At 37.2% G+C, this 27,567-nt stretch overlaps 1 protein-coding gene across 5 annotated transcripts in view; it reads right to left on the bottom strand.

Annotated features, from left to right (window-relative positions):
- The window catches only part of ELMO1 (engulfment and cell motility 1), a 299,246-nt gene that overhangs the window by 122,483 nt on the left and 149,196 nt on the right, over positions 1-27,567 (bottom strand). For all 5 annotated transcript variants that reach the window (XM_021553298.3, XM_021553297.3, XM_031503907.2 and 2 more), the window contains one exon: positions 24,171-24,279. In XM_021553298.3, coding sequence (XP_021408973.1) covers positions 24,171-24,279 — 109 coding nt within the window. The remainder of the gene's footprint in view (positions 1-24,170; positions 24,280-27,567) is intronic.

Here is a 27,567-nt window from a genome sequence, read left to right as displayed (position 1 = left end):
GGCTATGATCTAGAGGAAGTATAAACCAACTGAAGTGATCAATGTTATATCAAGCAACTCAATAATGTTATAGCAACCAACTGTCATTCTACTGCACCAATATCCATCTGATAAAGTAATTGATAGTGCCCCAATCAATTGGTGTAAGGAAAATAGAGTTATTATATGCTGGTTCTGTGCCAGGGGATCAATATCTCCTTAAAACACAAACATCTCTGCCTGGCTTTGACATTAATTACCCACAAATATCTCCACATTGATATGCCAGTAGGAGACCACTAGCCTATGTCAGCATTTAATAACTTTGGTATTCCCCTTTAATCCTCACTGTGCTGACCGTTCCTCTCTTGACAGCCACCACTTCAGGGTATCTCTCAACTCCTTCACTTCCCACACAAAGGATTTGTAGTCACGCCCGAGTCTCACCCAGTTTCCTGTTCATCTTCTCTTTTGCTGAAAACTTACACCCACCAGACCTGGAGGTTCATGAAATTGACCTCAAAGCCAGGGTGACTGGTAAATGCCAGGAATTCCACTGTGACATCAATGAAATTTCTAGCCTTCATGTGCACTTTCTATCTACTGTGGAGTCAGTTGTGTCACCTACTATCAATATTTACATTATAAATGTCAGCAGTGATTTTTGATCTGTGATGGCAGCCACATAAAGCTTTCACCTGAAGTCCAAAATAAAAAAAAAAAAAAATCAATAACATAAGGAAAATATACATTATGGAAGATTTTATTTTGGTTTTCAGAAGGGTCAATGAGAATTGTCTTCTTGTGGATTTAGACCTCCATTTAAAACCCCAGATCCCACAAGAATATGTAGGTGTCTAAGAGTCAGATCACTACGAAGATGTTTGTCACACTGAAGGAAAAAATCTAATGTTTTCAGAAAGCTATTTTTCCTATATTTTTATAACTTCACACTTCTCTTTGTTATTTTGGGTTGAAATTGACTAATGTACCCAAATTATTAAGAAGGACAGATAGACAATAGGTTAACATCTGGCTCATTTTTTTAATAAAACAGGATAAAAAAACTTTGCCTTTTAAAGTGTGGAAAACTTTAAATATGAAATAAAAAAGCTGAAATACACAAAGGCAAAACATCTAAAGAAAAAACAAGCCCAAATGACAAGATAAAGACTTATATGCAAGAGTCATGATGTTAACCTCACATCTTGAAGAAACACAACAAGTAGCATGGGACTTGAGTTTGTGTTGTGTTGAATATCTAAAGCAGCACCACATGGAGTGACGTTCATTGTGATATGCCAATGAAGCAGACCCAGATGATGAAAATCATCAATCTTGGAGCTGTTTCTATGGTTGCCAAAGAGAAGCTGGTAAATGCAACAACACCAGCGAATTCTCACAATGAAAAACGGTGGAAGAGTATTTTCACTGAAGAAAACAACTGCCCCATATGGTGGTTGCTTTTTTTATCTACAAGAGACCTACTCTTCTGCATGCTGATACTCCCACAGTTCTTGCCACCTCCTATCCTATAACTTTAGTAAATCTGTGTCTCTTTCTTCTAAAAGGTTGTTTTTGTTTTTTGTTTGTTTTTTTTTTAATTTGGAAATGGCAGAGAAAGCCACCAGTCTGATAGGTAAAACCAGAGATGATTTGATAGCTATCCTCAATGAGCTATTAAAATACACCCTGAATATTAGGGATGCCCAGTTCATCCAAAATATTTTTAAGTTTCACAAGTTGTTGAAAACATAATAAACCCAAGGTATTATAACATGAGATAAAAACTGGTTGAAACCTTATATTGGTTTGCAAGTAAAATTCTTAAGAGACTAGTGGAAGAAAGCAATTCAGTATATTGCAGGCTCTTCCCTGATTTTTATCAGCAGGGCATAGTTTATATAAACAGGAAAGAAGAGTGTTTCTTGTTTCTCCTGACATCAGACACATTCTGAAATATAAGCACAAGCAAATTGGAGTCTCCATTGAGACAATGTAAAAGAACTTAATGTGCAAATTTAAATGGGGAAGTTGCATTTTGTAGTAATAAATGTGGCTGTATTCTGCATAATTCACATACTCTAGCCTAGACATCTCAGAGACAAACATTAAATCAAACCCTAAGTGATAAAGACTTCCTTGAGTTTTCCAGGACTGCAACAGATGAAATTCAGTATGGTACCTCTTGTCCCAGTCCTGCAAAATACGGAAGTATTTTGCAAAAGTCCAGCAGTTTCTACAACATTTGTTTTCCTCCTGAAATATAAGGAACAACACAAAACAGACCCTAAGGCACATTTTATATACAATTGCTTTAAAAGACAGTCCATATGTTATAATGTTCAGCCAAGTTGCTTTTAAAGTATTCATTTTTTCTAAAATCTTGGGATGTAGCTTGAATCTCATTTTATTCCTATGTGCTGTAAAATCATTACTCACACATTTGGTCTTTGATTTTCTCAGACCCTCATATGAAAAGGTTAAATTCATTAAAACACACGGAAGTTGCACAGAAATCAAAATAAATTAGAAACACCCTGCTCAGGCCTTCTATATTTGTATTCCCTAAAAATTTAAGTAATTTGATTTCTGGCACACTTTTAATTACTCATAAGTGGACATTTGAAATTATTTGGGAGCAGATCTAAAATGTCTGAGCTGAGTCATTTGAACAAGCCTGAAAAAGACATGAAGTACTTTGAAATAAATATTTTAAAATAGTGGTATTTATTTGGCAAAATTAGTACACAAAAACACTTAGCAAAAGTAGGCTGCATACATCCACACTTCCCTGTCAGAAGTGTTAGTAATGAAAGATAGAAGTTCAGTGAACTAATATGCCTGTCTAGTACAGTGATTATGTTAATGTCTGTTGCTATTTCAAACCTTCCTTACATGCAGAAGTCAGAGCCTGGCATCCAGGTTTCTGCATTACTCACCCAATGCAATTCCCTCAGCAATTGTAGGAAAGACAGGCTGTGCCTTCACATTCTACAGTGTCTACATTCACACACCTCTCCCTTCACTTCTGTTTGTGTGCAAATGATGATAGTCTCTGACACGGGACATTATGCATTTTATAGAGAGAACATACTCATTCCGCGGGGAAGATGCAGAATCTTCATAGCTCCAAGGTATATGGGGGAGTAACAAAGGCTTATATTCAAATGTCCATATGTGTAAAAAAATAAATATATTCCTTTGAACTCCACCTGTTTTCTTCTAAGTCAGCCTGTGGGGCACCCCAGTGCCATTCTGACTGCTGGAGAAGCACTGACTCCCAGAGCTGATCTGCTGCTGCTCTACAGAGAAGTACTGCAGACACAACATATGCTTCTCTACAGTGGCCAGGGAGCAGTGCTTCTGACTTTGCATTTGGGAAGATGCTGTACAGGACAGCCTTAAGCTCTGTATCACCTTTCCTGCATATGATGTGCATGCTGCATTGATTCCTTTGTCATTAAGTCCAATCATGAGCATCCCTTTCTGTCCATGTCACTACTAAGTGTAGGCCATGATGAAGATAGCACTCATTGAGTCTGCTGTGCATCAGCTGTCAGGTAAGAAGTGAAAGAACCTGGCCTTTATTGATTTATGCTGGCTTTTGGCTTAAGACAGTTTTTTTTGTTGTTGTTCACTCCCTTTTGTTCCCTTGAAATATAAGATTTAACATAATACAATAGAAGGGCATTTACTGCTGCCAAGAGCAAACTCTAAAGATCAAAATAGAACAGCCAGTTTCACTTGAGTTATCTTGATGTTTGTACTAAATGAATATTAGCAAAACAGGTAATTAAATGCTATGTGTAATAGATGAACCTGATACAAAATACACTGAAGAGTAATAGGCAGACACAAGACTAAAAATAATAAATTATTGTTGTTATTATTATGCTTTGTCAAAGTCTCCTACAAAACGTAAGATGAAGTTAAATAATAACTGAAGTAAAATTTAAAAATGAAGCCCACGGGACTATCTTAGAAGTGTTCTGAGTACAGAATACTCATGAGTTCGTGGTCTGTTGTTGCAGCTTAGCATTTTCTGAACAATGACAAGCAATTATCACTGATACAATGCTCCCTCTTAAAAGTACTTCCAATAAGATATGAGAGCAATCTCAGGTGGACTGTGATTTCATTGAAACTGAGAGTTAGATTCGTCTATATTTTATAAACCATCTGTAGAACGACTAGATTTGTAACCATTTTCCCCCGATTATGAATTCATGGACAATTTTGCCATGCCCAACTGTCAGCATTGCTCAACATCACAACAGTTAATCAGATTCATATTCTCCTAAAATAAATGTGTATGATTCTGCTATGTTTAAAAGAAAGAGAACTGATGTTTTAGTTTCCTGAAGGGGGCTGTGTGTGTGCTCAAGTGAGCCTGAGGTAAAAGTTCTCCCAGGAGGCCTTTTAAAGACTCTAAGAATTTTTGTGACCTATTTAGGTTATAAATGCTTCATTCAGATTAATGAAGCAATTGGAAGGTGTATAAGGTTTAGGTGTCAAGCAAGTGCCTAACTTTGACATGCTGCAGGTAACTGTGTTCAACCCCTACAGCTTTCACAATGTAAGTTAGCATTACATTTAAAGTTGTCAGGTAGCTGTGAGTCAGGGAAAATGCACTCCAATCCTGCTTTTCCTTAAGATACAATTAGACAATGAGGTTAAACTGCCTTTGCTGAATAAGTACTCTCAACTTTTTCTTGGCATAGCAATGAAAAGAGATGGTTTTCACATTCATACTGGGAAGCAAACAAAGCAGCTTCAGAGAATTTCCCTTCTCTATCTAGTTAGGATAGTTGTTGGATCACAAAAAAAAAAAAAAATCTTTATAAAAAGAGGATGCAATTAAGCATGAACCAGCTAATTTTTGTGTATATATAAGATTTAAAAATGAAAGGCATTTCCAATTGTTTAATCTCATTTTAGCTTCAGACTCAAGTGAATATTCAGGGTAGTATCACCAGACAAAAAGTCTAAGTTAGTACTCAGATCTTTTCCTTGCAAGATGTCTCAAAAAAAACCAAAAAGTATCTCAAACATAATTGCAGAGTGCAGCCAAACAAATAATTTCCATAACAATTCATGGGTTTATTTTCAAATCCTCCTTTTATTTTACCTCTGAACTTGATTAGCCCAAGGGAAAAGGAAAAAGAAAACAACCATAAGCAGAATATTCCTCTTTATGCTTCACCGATCCTTCCTCACAGCTGGGAATTGTGCTAGGCCCTAAAAGAAACCAAACTTCTAAATCCAGCTTGAGATTCTTGTGATCTTTCAATAATTTGTGCCATAGGTAATTCAACAATTGTTTAGTCTCACTAAATGACCCTATCTTAAAATAATTACTTATTAGACTCCATCTTGTAGGTTTTGCTTAGTGTTTTCCCCAAATTGTTTACTTGCATTTTTTTTTTTCATTTTTGTCTTTTGTTATTGAAGGAAGAGGGAGGGAAGGTAAAGAAGCACACGTAAATCAAGGCAAAAATCCAACACAAGAGATCTCTGTAATTTTTTATACAGAGCCTCCATTCTCAGAGGCCCTTGGCTCCCCAAACAGCTCCATGCACTGAGATCTAGTTCTAACTCTAGCTATCAGGGAGATATTTCCTCTCCTTGACACCACCTCTACTCTCTACACGAGTGTTCTTTTACTTCCCCAGCCCAGTTGTGCCTTTAAGCCCTGATCCAATTGTGGCAGAGCCACAGAAGTTGCCTGGAAGAGTCAAGGCACTTCCACAGACACCTTACTTAGCACCCACTCCAGGGGCTGCTAAGCTTTGTTTAAGTTAAGATTCTGGCTAGCTTTGCACCCATTCCTGGCCTCATCTCCCTTGGCACTAATAATTCACAAAATACTGGGAGAATTACTGCCCTGGCCCTGAGTTACTCTGGAGTAGCTGGATTATGGTATTACGGTATATCTTACTAAAAGCCCTAAGAAAAAAGACAAAATCCCCACTGAAATAACCTGAAATGTTACATAAGAAGTATCAAAGGTTTCCAAGAAGGCAGAAATGTTAGGAGTCATTATAAGAATATTTAGGCAACCATAACCTTCACTGCACCTCACATAAATGTGCCTCAATTCAGTGAAAGCTGGACTAGAAACAGGCCCCTAACTACCAGGATTTGATTTAGAGAATCTTTTGTGACACCTGCCTCAGCAACATCTGGCTCCTGCCCTGAGTGCCAATACCATGCAGGCTATAAACCTGCCAATTAGAAGTCATACACTGAAAAATTAAATTTCATTAGTGGAATTGAAGTTGTGAGCTCAAGCTGGCAAATCTACATCATTTAATAAATCAGCATGAGCCTACAAGCATTCAACATTAGGAAGACTCAACACATTTTTACACAAAATAGTTCTTCCCCTTTGCCATCTTAGCCACATTTGCATTAGTTACTGATCCAGCTGTGCCACTGTCACACCTGCTCCTCTCTGTTCTTCTGAGAGGCACAGATGAATTTGATTTCTGCTCCTACCATCACAAAATCCATAATTTCTTTCCTTTTCTAGCCATATGCACATATCTACTGAAATTTATTTTCATTCAACACAAAAGTTTAACTGGTTTGCCAGAAATCAGTTATCCCAAAGCCAAATGATCAGGAAACAGAATGACTTAATTTAAAAGTAGGAGGTAGGAAGGAAAGACCAAAAAAGCCTTAAAATTTAATGGGAAACTAACTTCTTTTATTGTTATGTGCAGTCAGCCTCCATTTGAATCATGCACCTAACACCCCCTTCTCTTTCTGCTCTCCTTGTAATTCTTCCTTATAACACTATGCTCCTACAGTTCCTTGGGATTTTCCCATCTCTCCCATCTGTGGAGGTTGTACTTCCCCATAGTAAAGGTGAAACAAGATACTGATAGGCTTGTGCATTTTCCTTGAAGGGGATCTCTCAGCACAAAGATTTAAATTTGGTACAATAGTGATATTTCATCTCCGTAAGTAATGACTTCATCATATGTAATACTGCCACTGTTACATTTTTTCTAGAGGAAGAGAATGCACTCAAATCTAATGTGTTTCAAAGAGACTGTCAATCTCTCCAGAGCAGAAAAATCTCTACCAAATCTCTACTGAGAGCATTAATCTTGTTTTTTAAAAGTGAATTTCTGGTGCTCTACCTGGGCGGTAAAGAGCAGCAAAGGCCCTGTTTTCTGACAAGGGGATTCAACACTCCGAAAATTGAGCCCCTGGACTTAGGGCCCAAAGTGCTTCAGAACTGAAGCATTCAAAGCTACATCATTGCTGGACAAAGCTTCAGCCACTGCCTAATTCCTAGCTATTTTTGCTGTGATGTATCCATGTCTACTGCACTCCAAAAACATCCCCTAAACATAATTTTTACAGCTCCTATTTAAAAAAAATAATTATAGCTTTCATCACATGCGACTGCAGATAAAATCTTCTCAAGAAAGTTGACTGTAACCCACTGCAGAGCTGCTGGAAACAGAATTACACAGTATGAACATGTACCAGGTAGAACAGAACTGACAGTCATCATTTTCATTTCAGACACAAAGGAGACACAGAAGAGATCTTCATTCTTTATAGAAGTAGGTCCCATGTATCTCATACTTTTTTCTTTCTATTCCAAGCACAGTAATATCAATGAACATCCTTGATCTGACCTTAGAAATTCAAAGTTTAATGTATGAGAGAGCAAAGGGGTTTTAATAAAACAGATAACACATCTGTGGGAAATGGGAGTAGGCTGTTTATCATTATTAAAGGTTTGTCATTAAATAGATTCATTTGCATCTTAATAACATGATCAGCTTTTTGTAATGTGCACCAAAATGAGACCGGTTATATTTTCTTAAGACCACAGGATTGAAAACACCATCAATCTGTTCTGAGTGAATGGCACTCCTGAGATTTCCAATAGGGCTGTAATAAAAGTCGGTGGCACTTTGAGAAATGCAGGTGGTAAAGGGGATAAAGCTGCAGTCTTGCTCCTGGGAATTCTCAAATCATAGCTCACATCAACTCTGAAATGCCTAAGCAATAAAACAGAAGTCAGAAAACAGAAGTCCTATTGCTGTATCATTCTTTCTGTTTCTCAGAAGTGGGAAGAATGAGATGAGAAATGAACACATTCTCTGTCAGATCTCAGAAGGATCTTTCCACTGCTGCAACAGGTCCTGCAATAAGTCCTGCAATAAGACTTTTCCGGATGGAAATATGAAAGACTCAAGAGAACAGGACAAATAGCTCCCTAACACTGTATGGAGGATGTCACTCCATACTAAGCAGGGCACAACTTGAAAATAGGATGAAAAACTGTGATATATAAGCACATGACAAACAAATCTTGCTTTGCTTCGCATCAGGGCTTAGGTGCAATCAATATGAACCATCAGTACTGTAACTTAAATGAACAAATTTCTCATTATTCATTGATGGCTGTTATGTGAGGGGAAGAAGTTAGACCATTCCAGACAAGTTTTTGAGTGCATGCAACTTCCTTTTCTCTTCCTAAAGCATTACTTTTTTCCTCCTGCCTAAGTCTAATGGGAATTAACACTAGACTAAAACTGAAATCCTTTGTGCATACACACAACACACACAAATCAGACTACCTTGCAAGAAATGGGAGCAGATGGGCTCCTACTAATGAGATGGCTTACCCTTCAAAATGAATGCTTGATAAAAAGGAAATAAACCAAGCTTGCTCTACACACTATTTTTTTCCCCCAGTACAACTATACCAGGATGATTTTTTATTTTTACATTTTTTAAAAAAGATTAGATGTCTTAGACATGATAAGTCATAGGGTTCCCTGAAACTGTCAGTGGGATGCAGTTTTGGCCTCCTCTTCTGCCTTCTGAGGCATTTTGGGGCTCTTAAAGGCACATAATGCTCACGGTATTCTGTGGATCACACTTAGAGGGTGATACAGGGAACACAGACTCACACTGAAAGCTTGGAAAAGGCCTCAGATCATGTCTCAGCATGTACAAAGTACAAAGACAAATCCTCAAAAATCTACCAGGAACATACCTCTTCTCAGGTAGCATCTGTGTTTTAAACCTCAGTGCCTATGTTGCCTTTGCTTAATCTTTAAGCAAAGATTAAAGACTAAAGATTAAAGACTAAAGGCTTAATCTTTAGATCAACTGGAAAAAAAGCAGTTTAATCACCTCACTTTTACCCTGTTTGCTGACCCATGGTCTTTACTGTGGAATTGATACTGGAAAGGCAGGCAGGACAGCAAATCTTCACAGTTGAGCACTATCTACAGCAAATTATGAAAATTGATAGAACTAAGGCACAAACTTTTCACTTAACTACAAAACCTGACAATATTATAGCCATGCCTGTAAAAAGCTTTCTGTGCTGTGCGAGGTCAAGAAAATTTGGACAGAAAGGGGACAGAAACAGGCTCTAACCCATATTCTCTTGTATCCCAGCACAATAATGGTATATGAATTCCTCATATGAAATGCAAATTTCTCCTCCACTGGGGCAGCTTAGCCTAATGAGAATGAGCTGGAATGGTAATTTTTTCTCCTGCCTTCTCATAGGGACAAGATGCCCTTTTTTTTTGCTTAGATTTTCTTGTTCTTCAAAAATAATACATAGGTTTTGCTTAACCATTTTGGATTCAGAAATTCTTCAATAAATGCATGCTGCAATTCAATTCCTTGTGCAATTCATACAGCACTGCATCTGCTTTGTGAATGGATAAACATGAGCTCAATAAATCAGGAAAAAAATCCTGGGGAAATTTACTGTAACTTTGAATTTTATAGGGAAGTGAGAATTAGCATCCCAGTAAATTGGTTGTTAGGTGTACGTGTGTGTTCTGCGAGGGGTGACATCTGATCCTTTCTCCAGCCTCCACAGCTGCCTCCCTGCCAATGCTCTGGCAAGGCTCTTTGTGAATATTGTCCCCTGCTGTACTAAGTGAAATCCAATCTCCAATAAAACCCACCACTTGTGGTGTGACTGTCCATGCATGAGAAGATTTGTTTTCCATTAATACTTGTATAGTAATCTGGACCTCGCAGAAGTTCTTTTAATGAGAAAGCAAAAGGAACACACACACACTTCAGAAGAAGTTTTAAACTGGAATGATTAATAGAAGTAAATAACTGCGGCAGCTTTACCAAAGCATGTACAGAAACACTTTAAAAATTCATAATTTAATAGTGGCAGGGAAAAACATTTTTTTTTTTTTAAATTCTAAATGAATAGGTATCTGAAAATATATCTAAATCACTTCAAGCTGTCACCACCCACCCCTGGAATCTGAGGGTGGAAAAGAGAAGGAAAGGAACTGTTGATGATGGAAATGCTCTGTTATTTGTTCATTGTCAGTGAGCAGGGACAGAAATAGCTCTTCCAGTGCAAATTTTTCTGTCTGAGGGTCAACTCATCTTTTTCAAAGCTAAGCAGTGCAAGATGCTGTTGCTAATACAGCTAACTGGAAAGTTTAAAGGATATAAAATCTGCAAAATTTTAAATTATAAGTCATGAAAATCCCTGAAAATTCCAGCCTAACACATCCATAATTATCTAAGGCTCCACCTACTTAATGCAGAAGTTCCAACAATGGAGTTTTTCTAATGTTGCACCATATTTAGTGTCATCTTGAACCTCCAGGTACTGCAATCAGAAAATCTGCACTTTTATAGTTTTTTTCCTCAGCTCACTTTGATGAATGTAGAGAAAACAATCTCAGATTTTGACCCTCAAGAAGGGTCAAACAAGAGAGATCTTAAGATTTTTAAATCAGTCTTGGGATGTTCATTGCTAATTTAAAAATGGAAAGACACCACATCTTCTTGCTCTCAATTGCCTGGTAAAGAGAACGTTTTCTACATAACACAAATTTTTTGTGGATGCAGAGATAGGAACAGCTTTATGTCCTCACTTGAGCAAACAAAACAGACCATTAAGGTGTCAATTATTCTCTATGAACAACCACCACAGGAACCTGCTGCAAACCAGCACACCTAGCACGCCAGTCACTTGCAGCTTCAATAACACCAAAGGAAGTGGCTTCAGAATATTAACAGGTAACATTCTTTAGCCAGAGGCATCCTCAGGGAATTTTTTGGTTTTATTTCCAACCCCACAGTTCCAAACCAGAGAGCTAAGCTAGCAGAAATACCAAACCAACAAAAACATCCCTCCCCACCAAAAACCAAAAATCCCAGATGACACCAAAGAAAGAAATCCCAGAACGAAAAACCCAACCAAACAAACCATCAAACAAAACAAACAAAAGAAACAACCAAACCAAAGCAACTCTGAAAGCCTAGGAAGTTACGCCTCCTCTCCAGCATTTTAGCGGCATTTCTGAAATTCCTATATGGAAAATAGAAAAATTAACTATCAGCAAATTTCATCTCCCTAGCTGGTAGTAGCTTTCTACAGTTACCCTTAAAGGCCATTTAATTTGATAATAAATTCATCATGACATCAAATTTACATAATGTTTTTCAATTAATTATTAATATGCAAATATTAGGGAAAAAATATTGAAAACCCACATGTTCATAAAACAGGAAGATATGCTATTCAACAATGGGGGTGGGGTGAATCAAATGGAACCTCACCATTGCATAAACAAAGCACAGCCAGAGAATACAAGAGACTGAGGTCTAGACCACCTGCATTGAAAATCCTGTAGCTGTCCTAGGTATTCATAAAACTAAGTATGTATAATTTTGAAACACAAGGAAATAATTATTAGAAAATATTACAGCTTCATGTCACTATTTAGAAGAGGTAGGAAAAGAAAGGGGTAGATGATGGCTCTGCTGTTGGAAGCTGAAGGAAGTGAAGAATTCCAGGACAGGTTTCCAAGCACCTTCCTGTAAAGCTCAAGAATACTTCACAAATAATCCTCAAGAGTTTTAATGCCTTTAAATATTCAAAATACTCTTGTAGAAGAGTGGTCCTCTGGACTTTCCAGATGGCATCCTTATAACAACCTTGATAATGAATTACTGTATGAAAATAAAGTGAACTTTCTGAACTGGAAATAGATTGGACTCTGGGACATTAACTTAGGCAAAGACTACCAACACCTTAGCTGCTATCAGGGCCATGAGTTCTAACAGCACCTTGCAGGTGGTCATGGTAGGAATTGCTATAGTCTTACCACAAGCCCCTCACATAGCATATCTGGAAAAAAGTGATATAAAAAAAGTTGGCAATAAAAGTAAAAAAATAGGGGGCTGCACTGTCCTTACAGTCTGAAAACTTTTTACAATAGACGATTTACTGTTTTTCATGGCAATGGTCAGCTTGCACCATGGCTCCACACACAGTGTCTTTGATACCTGCAAAACTGGTGCCTCTGAAATCTCAATGCTTAATGTTTAAAAAAATGGGAAAGAGACTGGATATTTTCCATTTTTACTGCTTAGGTCCCACCAAAGATCTCTTAAGAATTCAAAAGGAGACATTTCTTGTTTGTGGGTTGAATTTTTTTTCAAGTTAAAATTCTTATTTTTGTATTGCAAAGCATAAAAATCAAAGCCTAATTTAAAAGTAATTGCATTCTGATTAACTAATAAATATGGAAGCTAGACAGACATAATCAAAAATGCTTTCTGTAGAAAACCATTCACTTCCTCATAGTCTCTTTTCATTGGCACTTGCTGTGATGACTTTTTCCTCTGAAGAAATGGTTCCATTTGTTTTGGTAACAGCATCTATCTTAAACAAAACTAGCAATGATACTCCTGTGTTATGGCTCAATCAGTTTTTTGCCTATCTAAGACTTAAGGTAACTTTTCCTGATTAGGTATATCTCCTGAAGTTTCTTTAGTCTCTCAGGTAAGGTTTGCTAGCACTCTAAAAACCTCAAATGATTAACAACTGAACTATTCACTGAGATACTGTGCAGCCTACCCAGAAAATGAGAATTTCAGTTCTACAAGCTCTGCTGCACACTGTGATAAAACTATGCTGAATTCTATAGTGTTCTATTTTGTACAGCTAAACAATGTCCTGATACTGATTGGGATGAACATATTGTGTTCCGTGTCAGATATCAAAAACTATGGAGACCTAAACTCATGAAGGACAAAGTATATTATCAATATCGAGATGAACACAAGTGAAATTTGTAGCTATAAAGCTATTTGCCATGCTTTCTGTTTTGGTAAATTTCGTGCTTAATTGTCATTCAGAGCTTGGAAAGGCCCAAGGAATTAACTATCAGAGATCTCTCAGGTTTTTACTAAGCAAATATTTGTGCTAAAAAGCTACAAACATAAAAACGAAGCACAATCAGTCAAAGCACAATCAAACAGGACTTAGGGTCCACCAGAAGAAAATTTAGCAGCCTCTTTCCCACTCATACGTACACAAACAAGCAATGATTTTCTGTGTCTCGATAATCTACTTCAGATGAACAAAGAGTCCAACGCCTTTTCTTAACTCTTTATCAGTCACTTGATACATGCCTGTAGCCAACATCATTATGCTATAGTTTTTTAAGTGTCTGTCAGCAAGTGGGTCTTTGATGTGAAGAGACAACAAATCTGGATAGAGCTGATGGATGTTTTAAGTCCTTTCTTAAAGGCTTGATAGAATAATTAAAGTGATGCTCTGTAGTGGTAATTAGGGGAGAAAATAGAGCCACCAGCCAGTCTGGGGAATTATTAGCAAGATGTGCATATATAAAACACAAATGCTCAGGAAAATTAAAAAGAGTGCTTAGTCCTGAAGAGTGGGAACCCAGAAGTCCTGGAGGCCTTAGGTCTGTTAATGTACAGCATTTAAAACTGCAAGAGAAAGAATAAACTTTATGTACAGACTTCAGTAACAAATAAAGCATAAGAGAAAAATAGGATATATCTAACTGGAGCCACAGTTTTTTCCCTTATAAAATACTTGGAAAGATCCAGAAGCGAGTCTTAGCACTCTGTGCCACCAGGACATACACAGTACATTAAAAGGTGTTCAGTGGCAGCTAACAACTCTTCTGTCAGACAGCATTTACATATCAAATAATTCTTCAAAGAGAGCTCAACTTTGGTACAATATCCCCAACAGAGGAAATACAGAATCACTGGAGCCTAGATTAGTACAACAACCTGGGTTCAAAGACACAGCCCAAGCATCTGCATGGGTGCTTGCATTAGTGTCTCATTATTAATGAAGTACACACCGTAACGAGATCCTGGAGTAAGCACGTAATTATATTCCTCTAATGACCTAGCAGCACATATAGGCACACAATTAATGGGTACAAAATTTGGGTTCAAGTTGTCCAAAAACTGCTGGAATTACAGGTGACTGCTGTTTCTGAGAGGTGTTCCGAGAGCCTATATGGACTTCCTGACACACTAAGGAAAGAAAATGTGAGAGGAACTGTAAGCCCTTAAGAAAAAACTAGGGCCATCGTTTTTCAAAAGTCTCAGGAAATAACAAAATAGAAAGTACAGTAATATTAGCTGAAAATGTGCCAGTGGTGCCATCACTTACATTTCCAGTGCCCTACAGGAGTGATGTGACTCTTATGCAAAGTCTTCAGCAGGTCATGGCTTCACCTCCTGTCTCCACCCCACAACACTACATCACAATTACAGTTGTTATCATGCCATAAGCCAATTTTTTGAGCTATGTGGAATTCCTCTCCCAAATTCTTTCAGGGAAGAAAGAATTCTTCCCTCTTAATTCTCTTCCCTCTCAATTTCTTTCAGGTATTAAAGCCTTTTATTTAAAAATTACACAGAAGCTATTTTTCATTTTACAAAAGATAGCCATGACATAACTTCAGCACAAAGAGACCAGAAATGTTATGAAACAAGAAATTCAATTCCTTCCCACATATAAAGAAAAATGGCATGAAAATTCATTCAACACATTTAAACATTTATACAAAGTTTCTGCCAATCAAGGAATATGGAATAGAACTTGTGGAGTAATGAAAGGGCAGTTTCCAAAGTGGATTTTTAAATCTCTCCTCTTGGAACAGAACAAAATACAACCCCACAGACTACTGTTTTCATTTGCCTTAGCCAGCACTATTCAAAGCTGTTGCTGAATGTGAACATTTCTAAGGCCTGTGAGAGGCCTGAGGGTCTGTAGCTGTCTCCTGCTCCAGTTCCAGCCAATCTATGCTTCTTCAAAACGGGCAAGTGAAGTTTAATTGCAAGAAGCTAATTTTCTTAAGCTTTTCATTAGAAAGCATTTCAACAGAAATGAAGGTAGCATATGGTACTTCAACATATACATAACATCAGTAACCCAATGTTAAAAATCTGTGCCACCTTCACAGCATAGCTCTAGTCATTCAGGTTACTCACTATTACTGTTATTTGTACTTGCAAAGAAGAGTTTGACTCTAAGAGGTTTACAACAAAATACATTAAGGACAGTTTTACAGAATTAAATATTTATAGTGTATGGTAAATAATTTAAAGAAAATATATTAAGACCTCAGGCTCTAATTATTTAGTTTTCATTGTTTTGATCACCTCTGAGAAACCACTCTTGCAAAGAAGAAAAAATCAAGCACCTTCCCTTTTCTAAGATACTAGGAATGATTAATGGCTAAGTATAACCTTTCCACAAAAACAATTCTTCTACCAGCTTCAAGTGGGTATAAGATCAATAAGTTTAAAGTAGCAGTCCACAGTACTGTGTGTTATCAAAACATAAGCACAATTATATGACAAAACTTAACTAGCCTCTGGTTTAGTCTTTGGTTGGCTGTTTTTTTCCCCTGAGAACACTTGCATTCACCTGTTTGGTCCACCAAGCAGCAGTGCCAAGTTTTTTTTCTCAGCCTAAAGAAACATAAGCAGTGTGTTTACAGCACACAACACGTGGCTCCAGAAGCAGCATGTGTTTATCACGTAAAGGTAAAGCTTCAGACAAACGTGTCTAAGCTACACTCAGTGCCTGCCTTACCCCTGGTGAGTACTGCACTTGGGCATTTTGTCCAGGCTTTTCTCTCAGATGCCTGGCAATCTGAATTTGAAATATTTGCAGAGCACTGAAGCTCCCCTTGCAGATTCAGAGTTCTAAAAAGTATCTATTTTTCTTAGAATAAACAAAGTTTAAAAGCCTAAGAGAGTACAGCTTTATGACTGAGGACCAGCAACCCAGAAGTGCCTCCAGTGCCTTGCAAGCATCCCTGAAGCTTCATGTGCAGGGATAACCAGAGACAATCAATGATACATTCACAACCTCAAAGCCAATCCAGTAAAGGGTTGTTAAAGGATATTCAGCTGCTCAGTGAAGAGAGTATTCTTTGCAAGGCCTTGTGCATTTCCTAGAATGCTACACTTTTACTGGCCTTTGCAAGCCCAGCCTTGTCTCAGGAACCAAAATAATCAGCAGTTAATGCTCATTTCATCAGAGATCCTGATAATGCAATTGTCCTCAATACCCAAAATCATTCTGCCTTTCTTTGGAAGAGTTGCACCTCTTCACTTGCAACATGTCTTATCTTCCACCCTGAAAACCCTTTTGCCAACACAAACATTTCTGGAATACAAAAAACAACATTAATAGACACTAAAACTTGCCATTTAATAAAAAATTGGACTTTTATATATTGCTCAATTCTGTCTACAATTCATTAAGCAACTTTACTCTTCAAAAAGGAGCAGCTGCAAAATTTCCAGTCTGATGCACAGCAGTGCTGTGAAACCTTAAGGGCTAACTTCAGATTTGAAGCATAGTTTGCTACAAAATACAAGAGATTATGGCAACTTTTAGTAAATCTATATTTACAAAATATCACCATAAAAAAAAAAAACAAGGATTCAAAGATTATTTTTCTCTTAACTTTAACCTGCTCAGAATTGAAATGTCTGTGAAAAAATGAGTAGCCCTTAAAATGTACAGAAATTGCTCCAGAAAAGCAGCAAACATCTCAGCTCCCTGAAGCTCCTTTCCTCTGCATTTCAAGTGAACTTTAAACCCCTGAATTTTATTACGAGGTTTTGTCTACTGCTTCCTTCTTCAAGGCACGATTAAAATCACAAAATCATTAAGGCCAGAAACACCTCTCAGGTAATCAAGTCCAACTATAAATCTAACACTGCTAAGTCCATAATTAAACCATGTCCCAAAGTGCCACACCTACCCCATCTTTTAAATACCTCCAGAAATGATGACTCAACTACTTCCTGGATAGCCTGTTCCAAAGTTTGGCACTGCAAGAAAGAAATCTGCTGTACTTTTGTGTTCTTGGGAAACCAAGAAGTGCCAAACAAACAGCTAACAAAGCTTTACAGGCCCAGAAGAGATGCACAGTTTTTGAAATCAGATATATTTTGGAAATTTTTTAAAATATTTTTTCCTATGGAAATAAATAAAAATATTTTAACCTATGGAAACTTTATTCCTATGGCAATCATCCAAATTACTTTAACATTTCTTGTTTATTGTCACATCTGCCCAGACTTTTAAGTTGCTACATTATGCACTCTAGCCTATTTTTAAAAATTCAGAAATCCTAGAATTGAGTTCCAGTAATCAGATTGAAACAAATTACAGCTGTTATTCTATAATGGTATCAAATTTGCCCAAGTTACAACTTTCAGTAACAGCAGGAAATCAACATAATGACTTCTTTTTTCTCCTCTCATCATTCTTCAGCTTTCTGTTCCATTCGTTCCCTAGTTCAGCACCCTTACAGCTAATGCCTACAATTTATTCCCAGTTTGAATTTATTAGTTTTTAACTTTCAGATTTTGAAAGTTTTCTTGAAAGTTCCAATCTTGAAAGATCTTCCTGCTACCCATTTCAATACTAGACAAAGGAGTTCTTCAGCCTTAATCAAACTACATTTGTTGTCTTTTAGATACATTAATCAGTTTCTTAAAAAAAAAACAATCCCCACACCCATATTTCTTTCTTGCTCTGAAGTGTTTTTTGAGTTGCTGTCCCTGCACCATGCTCTTTAGTATTAATAATAGTATTTAAAACTGAGTAAATGCAATTTAAAAGAAGCTAAAGAACCACACACCAAAACCTCAATAAGATTAAGCACTTCACACATACAAAACAAGTTATGATCCCTGCTCCAAAGAAATCAAAGACCAGACATAGGGCAGACAGTAGGTAAAAACACTAGAGGAGAGTGGGCAGGCCAGCATTTACAGCTCACTGACCCAGCAGGCAACACTGTACCAGCTTTGAAGCCATCAGTACCAGGTATAAAAAATAACATTCCTCAATCTGTCTCAGGTAAAAGTCAAACACCTTGCTTACAAGGTATCTGCAGCTCTGTTGCTCATATTCTCATAGATTACAGTAGAAATTTTCTAGAGACTTCACACTTTGCTATAACTATGAAGAGACTGAGTCTTTTTAGAGCAAAAAGAGGTTAATTTCATAGAAATTATTATCTCCCTAGAAAAATAGAGCTTCATTTTGTCTCTCCTGTAGGATTCTGCTAGCAAACAGAAAGGACTTTTCAATCAAATAAGATTCTGCTTTTATACAAAAGAAAAGTACAGTTTAGACTACTCAGCAAGTTATTAGTTTTGCATTAAGAAGGATAAGCATATTTAATATCCATAAAGTCAGGAATGGCTAATTTGCAAGCAACGCTTCCAAAGGAAATATTCCCCCCACCCCCTTCCCTGCTACAAACCAGTTTTCCAATGTTGCTTCTAGCCTTCAGTCACAATCTGCTTAATTTTTGTTGTGAACTGGAGTTATCTGTTGTGGTGATGGTTTGGGCAAGATGACAAAAAGGTGGATAGGTAAGAAAGAATGAAGCAAAAAACTACAACAAAGGAGGTTAGAATATCTTTTTAATTCTTTTATCGTATTCATAATGAAAGCTCATGATGAGAGAGAAAATTGCTACCTTTCACTAAATAACTCTATGACCAGAAAAGTTTTTCAACTTCCTAACAAACATTTCTTGACTCATAAAATTCTTCGCTCTCCAGAAAATGAAATTACAAGAAGAAATGCCAGAACAATGCCAGTAAATGAAAATATATTTTTTTATTTATTATTTCTAGGGCTTTATTATATTTGAACTTAAGGAGATGGAAGAGAAGCATAAAAAGGCAATTAGCTTTCAAGCAAGGGGAAAATAATTTCAAATATGACATTCAGTCATAAAAATATTGCATTTACTGTAGCAAAAGGAAAATCAAAACACATGAGCCCTCAGGTCTGGAATGCTGATCCTGAAGCGACCAATGTGCTTCCAGGGAAAAGCCAATAGAAACAAACTACACTGCACACTAGGGATTGTGCAAGGCAAAGGAAAAATTGTGCAAAGAGAAAAAGTGCTTCCTGACCCTTGCAGCAATCAGCTTATTCCTTGAAGCATGAGATTTGATTTCCTTCCTCTCAGTGGGCACAACCATGAATATCACTGTACACCTTCTAATGCTCAGTGCATTCTAGCTGAGAAAGGGTCACCAATGTAAGCATTTCTAGAACATTTCAATTGTGGAACCTGGGCAATAAATGCAGCAAGAAATCTATAGTTAAAACATGCACAATTGCATCAAGTGCATGAAAATACAATTGCATTTAGATCTTCTCTTTTGGGAAAAAGAAATCCTGTAAATTAATTTCATTCTAAGAAATTCCATGATAAATAAATTCCCCATGCCAGAAAAGCAAAAAATCTCAAACCCAAAACCAAAAGCCCCAGTGAACATATTTATCTGATAAAAGATTTAGGACAATCCATACACAGATATCTGACATGTGGCATATACACCTGTGGTCTGTCCTAAAACTTGAGTGCAGATTTTTGCAAAAGCCTCAAAAAACCCTCCATCAAAACAATCACATAGGAACATTGGCAGTTGAACATGTGTCCTCCTCAAAAATGTACTGGAAAATACATGAAATTTGACATGCCTTAACTAGAGAAGAACTTCAGGCATGCAGTAATAATGGACATATATAATAATCATAATGTTATGATGATATATATTAATAAACATCATAGTATTATGAACATCTTTAGACTACTGTAGCACTGTCTTTCCTCAGTGTACACAGTATTAATTTATCATTCCTCTGCCAGCTGAAAGCCTCTTCACCTGATTCAATGCTAAACAATTTCATTTGAACCTGTATGGAAAGAAGGCAATAAGTCCAAGAAGTTTTACTAGTTCTATCTAATCAGGTAACATGGTCCAGTACCATTTCCCACCAGGAATCAGAGTTTCAAGAATGTTGAGGGTAGAAGCATGCTGAGCAGAAGTGTAGAGAGCTGGACACTGTAGGCTCAGATTAGAGAGCATTGGGGTTACTTAAGCAAAATGGTGAGCTTCTCACTCATGACAAATACTAGGTTTAATGAACTCCTAATCTCCCATTAAATGTACTAATTCCAGTTCTGGAAGGTCAAAGGTTTTCTGGATCTCATTTTTAATTTTTACATTTATCTGCAATGTTACTCTCTCCCAGCAAAGCTGGCAATCTGTTCGTGGGTATTCCTTCTCCTCTGAGCATATATGACATGTACTAAAACTTGAATAAGAGGGAAGGGGGAAGTTACCTCAGCTTTCATAGATAGGAGGAACAATGAATGGCCTCACCTTTTCTCCTCTTTGTAAACCTGTCAGTGTACTAGGAATAAGTAGTGTCTAAGTACCTAACTGTACAGGAAGAGGAAGACTGACCACTAGGTCACAGCATTCTTGTCTGATATCATCTCCAAGACACAGAGGACAAAAAGAACATCTTCTTGTGCAACAAGATATACAAAGGAAGCTATTACTGAAAAAATCAGAATTACTAGATGTTGGCTAAGATGAGTGCCTGGGCAAGTACTCACAGAAGACATTCTGTCCTATGCAAGATTAAAAGATTTATGGTTAAATATCCCACTCTTTCCTGAATCAGAAGTTTTAGTGAAGAGGCTTATATGTTGCATTCTAGCTTCCATGTTACCAAAACACTACACCAACCTTCCTCTTAAGTTTTACCTCCTCTACTCTGCAAGTCCACCTCTGTAAAGCAGTAACCATATGCTCAACTCACAGCTTGCACTTGAGCTTTCTCTATTTACACAGGATCTAAACATATACTCAAATGCTTTGCTGAAAAAGAGATGAATTTTCGAGTCATGGACATTGTGGAATCAAAGTCAAAGATTTAAGAAGTCTAGAACCTGAATTAGTGGATCTACAAAAGTAGTATAGCAAGCCTTTAACACTCTCTTGTGAATCCTTTCTGGGATGAATGTATGCTTGAGAGGACCAAAAAGAAATAGCAAAATGTCTTCTTGTTGCTCAAAGGTATTTAATACAGTGGAGCAAGGGGAATATAATCAGCATTAAAGTGCTCTTCATAAATAATGGACAATCTAGCAGCTTTTATCTACTCTGCACTTTAAAATAAAGTTTCTACTGGTGAATATTTCATGAGCAAAAGGTCATTTACTGTGGCTTTAAATTATACAATTCAGAAACTGTTAGGAAAAAATGCACTCCATTGCAATGCAATAATGGCGAGTTTTGAGTATCTGGAGAAACATGGGCCACCTTAAATACATATTTAGAAACCTAGCACATACAAACTAATGGGGACATCTTTGCCCTGAACTATAACTACTGGTTTTTAAGATGTCCAAACCTATTCAGCAATCCAGTATTTAATCTCAAGTGAAGCATAAACCTTAATGTACATTTTCCTGAGCTGTCAGTTCTAGTTTGCATTTCTTATCAAAACATACTGCTGATCACAGGTCATTTAGATGTACACCCGTGACAGCCATTTTCAGGAAATCTATTTTCTGCACATTATTTTAAAGGTGTATTTTATTACAGCCTTTTCAAATGACAATTAGAGTTCCACATAAACAAAACCATTATGGAAGCACACTGGTGAACAGGTGAATTGTCAAGATGAGTTAGAAGTAACCTTAGCTCTCTCCTCTGTGAATATAAGGCCACAACACAGACCTAATACTGCATCCAGAGACAGATGTTCTGTGGGTGTAGATCAGCATGATTTACAGAAGTCAGTCATGTTACATCTGGTTTCTATCAACAAAAGCACCAGTACACTTCTCCTTAGCACCACCATATTTACAACATCCCACACCTATAAATGACCACCATGGGAGCCTGCTGCACATCAGCACACCATGCATGCCAGAGGCTTGCAGCCTCAGCAACACCAAAACAAGTGGCTTCAGAACATTAGCAGGTAACATCCCTTAGCCAGAGCTATCCTCAAGGAACTTTTAAGTTTTCTTTCTAACCTCACACTTCCAAACCTCAGAATTACTCTAACAAAAAAAAAAAAAAAATTAAAAAACCCCAAAACCCACAAACACCCCCTCCAAAACAACAAAAACCAAACAACCAACCCACAAACAAAACAAAAAAACCCAGATTTTAAAATACGACAATTAATTTTGTTTTTAAAACTAAGTTATTTTCTACATATGGTAACTAAGCTTCTACTCCAAATCCACTTATTTTACTCACAGTCGCCACTTAAAAACAAAAAAAAAAGAGGAGGAAAAAATTAAAACATTAAAGGATCTATCTGAAGAAGTTAGAAGCAATCAGGAGAAACAGTATCTACATAGCAAATCATCAACATATAGCTCCTTGCATACACAGATGACAAGCCTGTCTGTGGCAAAAAGCAAAGTTTATTTATCAAATGAATTCTCACACTTCAAGGAGGAAATTTGAGACACCTGGCTAACCTCAAAATCAATCATCTTTTTTAGCAACAAATTCCAGGGCAATCCCATGGAGTGATGCGACATGCATTAAAACACCATGTATAAAGCTGTTCTTTTGATTTTAGATATTTCTCTGTGCATTTGTAAAAATAAAGTTGATCTTTAGCACTTATTTCAAGTAGGCTTACAGCTTTATTGAGATCATATGTCCCTCCTACATTTACCAGCAGAAAAAATCAGACAGATCTGTCATGCGTGATTTGGCATTAGACACCTCAACTGCAGCAGTAAGGTTATTTTAGAGAGTCGTGTCTGCTACAGTCTGAACCTTATACAACACACTATCATTGCCAAACATCTAAAACAGTTGCTAAACTCTTTATTTGTAGACATAGTCAATGTGGTCCTTAATATATCTGGTTTACTTAAGATGGTATTCAAAAGCCAATATTGTCTCATTTGTCTGGGACTGTCAAACACCAATATCAATTTGGAAGCTGCAAGAAATCCAGAAGTTTTATCCTGGTCCATTGTACAGAGACAATGTCTGAGACAGGTTTTTTTTTCTTTTTCTGGTTAATAAATTCTCTCAAGACATTACATTTAAAAGCTTCAAGTGTATCAACAGCAAAATCATACTTTTGAAACAGCTTTTGATGCCTGTTGCAGGGCTAGTAGGAACAACGATACCTACACGCTCTCTTTCTGCCTTTTACATTGCTCTTCTCTCATTACATTTCATGGGCTTGGGTGTAAAGATAAAAGAAAAAGATCTTTAGTAGGGAAAAAAATTCAAAAGGAAGATGTCTCTGAGGGAAGCAAAGCATCTTAGTTGTGCCCCCTGCTTCTGCAAGGAGAAAACAAAACTTGTTGATAGACCTTGCCAAAACAGGCTGCAGCTGGATCCAAAATATTATTGATGGGTAACTGAAATTTATACATATCGATAAACACCAACATTCCAGGCTAATGAAGATACAGACATGCTTTTCTGTTTGATAGTATCTAACAATTTGTCAAGGGACTGTAATTGAAGCCAAAGACAGCGTGTTTACTCTGTATTAAAGTACAGTATTTCCTATCATACTTTCCGAGTAAATGGTATGTCTATCATCTGATATTTAGATACAGCTTCAGATATCTAAGAGAAAATGGGATGGATCAGTTTAGATTAGCAATCCCACAAAGAATGACCAAGATACTTACATAAAACCAACCTATGGACAAGATCATGGAATGCAACAACCAGAAAGCCTCCTACAGCAAATCACCTGATGGGAAATGAACTCAATTTCCTCTAGAAATTATGCAACCGTCCTGCTTCTTATAGAAGAGAGCCAAAGAATAGATGCCCATTTCCCCTATTCTACCCTCATCCCTGTGATGCCACAAACTAGTAAGAGAGAGAAAACAGGCGTAGTCAATTCTGAGTGCCACTGTTCTATGTGCAACTATATAAAGAAATGCTTCTTGGAAGAAAATCCTTGCATTGAAAAAACTCGGGTATCAATGAACTCACTCCACAGTTTGTAGAGATCAAACAGATCAACTTACGTAGCTCTCCTACTTTCAGAATTTCACACAGCATCTTTGTCAGCTCGATGCTGCTTCGACCAAATGGGCACTCATGCTTGTCTTCTCGACTGCTGTTCTCCAGGACAATCTGAAGGTGGAATCAAAATGGAAAATAATCAGTTTGAAGAATCCATGAGTTGTGACACTGGTCTCCACATCCAACATTTACAAGACATACCAGACTTAGTCTAGGAAACTGTATGGGGAATTCAGGGAAATGTATTTTTATAAACTTTAGTCTTCCCTGCAGCTAAATGACCAATACCATTTACGTCATGGCTGCAAGCTGAAAGAGAGTAGATGAGATAGTAGGAAGAAATTCTTTAGTGTGAGGGTGGTGAGGCACTGGAACATGTTTCTTAGAAAAGCTGTGGATGCTGCATCCCTAGAAGTGTTCAAGGCCAGGCTGGATGGGGCTTTGTGTAAGCTGGTAAGTGGAAGGTTTCCTTGCCCTGAGGCTGGAACTAGGTGATTTCTGAGGTCCCTTCCAAACCATTCTATGACTCTATGTCTGAGGCAGTAAGCAACATATAAACAGTGCTGCTCCGTGATCAACTGGGAAGTTTTGCCATTGCTATGCAGTGTTGCTGTTCTGCACCACCCTGACTTGAAGAAACTGAAGTAGAAGCCAAAGAGAAATAAATAGTTTCATTTTAAATGTGCTGGTTAGAGTTAGGTAGATTATTGATAAGCATGAACACACCTAGAAGTATCTATAAAGCCAAATTGGGACAGAATTTTCATCAATGGATTCAGTCTTCAAAGTAGGCTCAAGTGATAAAATCAAACAGCACACAAAGGAAGAAAATACTTGCATTCTCTCTATTATGAAAAGAATTTTTGATTATGTGCAAAACATTTCAGGGAACTATCACTCTTGTATAAAGCCCATGAATGCTGCAAAAATGACTGAAGGACAGCCTTTGCATTCTCTATTGAGTGACACTGTAAAATAAATGGGAGAAAATAACTCCTTCCACATTTTAATATCCATTAAGTTCTGCCATATCTGATACAGTGGAGATAAAGTTTTCCTTGGCACTATAACTAAATAAGAAATTAAAAGTTATAAAAATACTGTAGATCTCACTGAAGCAGTGAGCCTGAAAAAAAGAGCAAAATGGGGTCTGGAAAAAAAAAAGAAATTGTTAAAACAATTTTGAAGAATTGTTTTTGCAGAACAAATTTTGCCACTTTACAAAAAGAAAAACCTCATCCTAAACAGCTGCTGCATAGCCTAGTAATGAGGGACAGAAGAAGAAAATTTCAAAGGTAAGATATTTTGCCAAACAGCAGAGAATCCCAGAGGATCTCTAAATTTTTCTCACAAACAGGTGTTTAGACATTGCTCTCTGCTTTGCATTACTCCTGTATTGCTAGCTCCCATCTACATCATGGTTTCTGTTTGGCTTTTTTGTTGTTTGTGGACTTGTTCATGTTTTTTTACTTGTTCGTTTTAAATCTTTCCATTTTTACAAGCAAAGAAAACTTCGCAAAGGGCTTCAAGGCTGGAATTTCACCCAAAACCAGAAGGAAAGGTGGAGGGGAGGAGCAGTTCAATGCTGGATGCCACTAAAAACTTTCCCTCACTCCCCAGATCTTGGTTTTCACTGTTTACATCTAGAAGGAGACCTGCTTCTAGACCTTCTTTCCTGTGAAGCAGGTACATGTGGGAAAAGAGTGAAAACCCTAAAGCAAGTAGGAAAGTTATGTGCTTTACACAGTGTGCCAAAGTCTCTTTAAAAAGCATCTATTTTACTCCTACAGTACACAAAGGGCAGCCTCTAGCTGCTCCCAACTCGTCACCCAGGGATGTAAAGGACAGATGCTCTCTGTGTTACAAGAAAGCGTGATCTCTCAGTTTTGTTTTCCAACGATGCTATGTTTCCTTTGATTGCTTACACTTCCCACAGAAGCTTAGAAAGTCATTAGGCATATGATATGTACTTTATCACCACAAATTTTTGCTGGCCTTTTCCAATAGTACTGTGTCATGTACCAGAGTCTGCGAAGAGGACTTTTCCTTTTAGAAGTTTTGGGTTAAATGGCATGTAATTACTCCATGTCGTCTCTGGGTAACAGTAAATCAGAGAAACACCCCTGCTATTTTTGTTTTACGTTGCTGCAGCCGCTGTTCAAGAAACATGTGAATATGACTTTATATTCTGGATGAGTCATCTTGCTTCAGTCTCTCTCATGGAGGATAGTGCTACAGTTCTACACCCAAAAGCAGAAGCAATGATGGAGCAGCAACAGCACAATGGAAAGCTGTGTGTCTTAATACCTCCCTAAGATCACTTCTCTCATTCTTTTTATTACCCTGCTTTATCTCTCACATAATAAAACATAAAATCTGCATACTGAAACAGGGGGCTGCTTTGATACAGATTTAGATACAGCAGAGAAACACTGGTAATAAAATCAATGGAGAGGCAAATTGAAAGGGCAAGGGGGAGGGAGAGGGAAGCATGGGGATGTATTTCTGCTTGCTTCTGGCAAATGCACTTTGTTGAGTCTCACATTAACCCGACATATTAACATTTCATGAGCACATAAATTTTTAATGGTGACACCATATATGCATATAATGTAAGACAGAATTACAGCAATCAATAAGAATGCCAGAGAAATAGTTAAGGCACTGTGTATTGCTATACAGCAAATTAAATGGCAATTTGAGTAATCAATATGTAAAGCAGTCTTAAAATGATTCTCAGACACACTCTCTACAAGCATCAGTTTTTTTTAGCATTTGCTGTACAAAATAAAGCAGTGCTGCCATGTCACATTTCTTTAAGAAAGTAAGATGGACGGTCCTTTACTGCATCTAAGTATCTGTAGGCAAATTTGACAGATATGGATCTTCTGCAAGAAACAGCAACAGTAAAAAGGGAAAGAAAAAAAAATAGGTTCTTATAAATATCCAAAGAGAAACATTCCTAGTCTTGGCAACAGATTTACAACATTCATTATTATATTTGTAATACTCTTTTCACGACTTCACGACTCATATCCTGTTCCAAAGTAAAATGCTATAAATAGAGCTGATAAGGGCATGGTTTTAATGTTTCTTCTTTTATCACTCTGGTTACAGTGGAGAAATAAGCAGGGAATAGACACGTTTGCTTCATAAAAGGGTGAAAACAATACCAGGGAAAGAAATATAACACACTGCCCAAGACAGAAAATACTTTTATCTATCTATAGAGCATACTCCTGGCTCAAGTCAGGTTTTTATCACATCAGTTATTTTACCACTGGAAGGAAAGTAGTGAGGAAGTTGCAAGCCCACACAACCTTCCTTTAAACAGAGCTCTATCATTAATGCTCATTAAGTGCTCCACCTATTATCTTCCTCCTTCTCCCCATCAAAAAT

Source organism: Lonchura striata, chromosome 1, assembly GCF_046129695.1.
Source record: "Lonchura striata isolate bLonStr1 chromosome 1, bLonStr1.mat, whole genome shotgun sequence".
In the NCBI taxonomy this organism is placed as follows: domain Eukaryota; kingdom Metazoa; phylum Chordata; class Aves; order Passeriformes; family Estrildidae; genus Lonchura; species Lonchura striata.
This window is presented reverse-complemented; position numbering and strand designations above follow the sequence as displayed.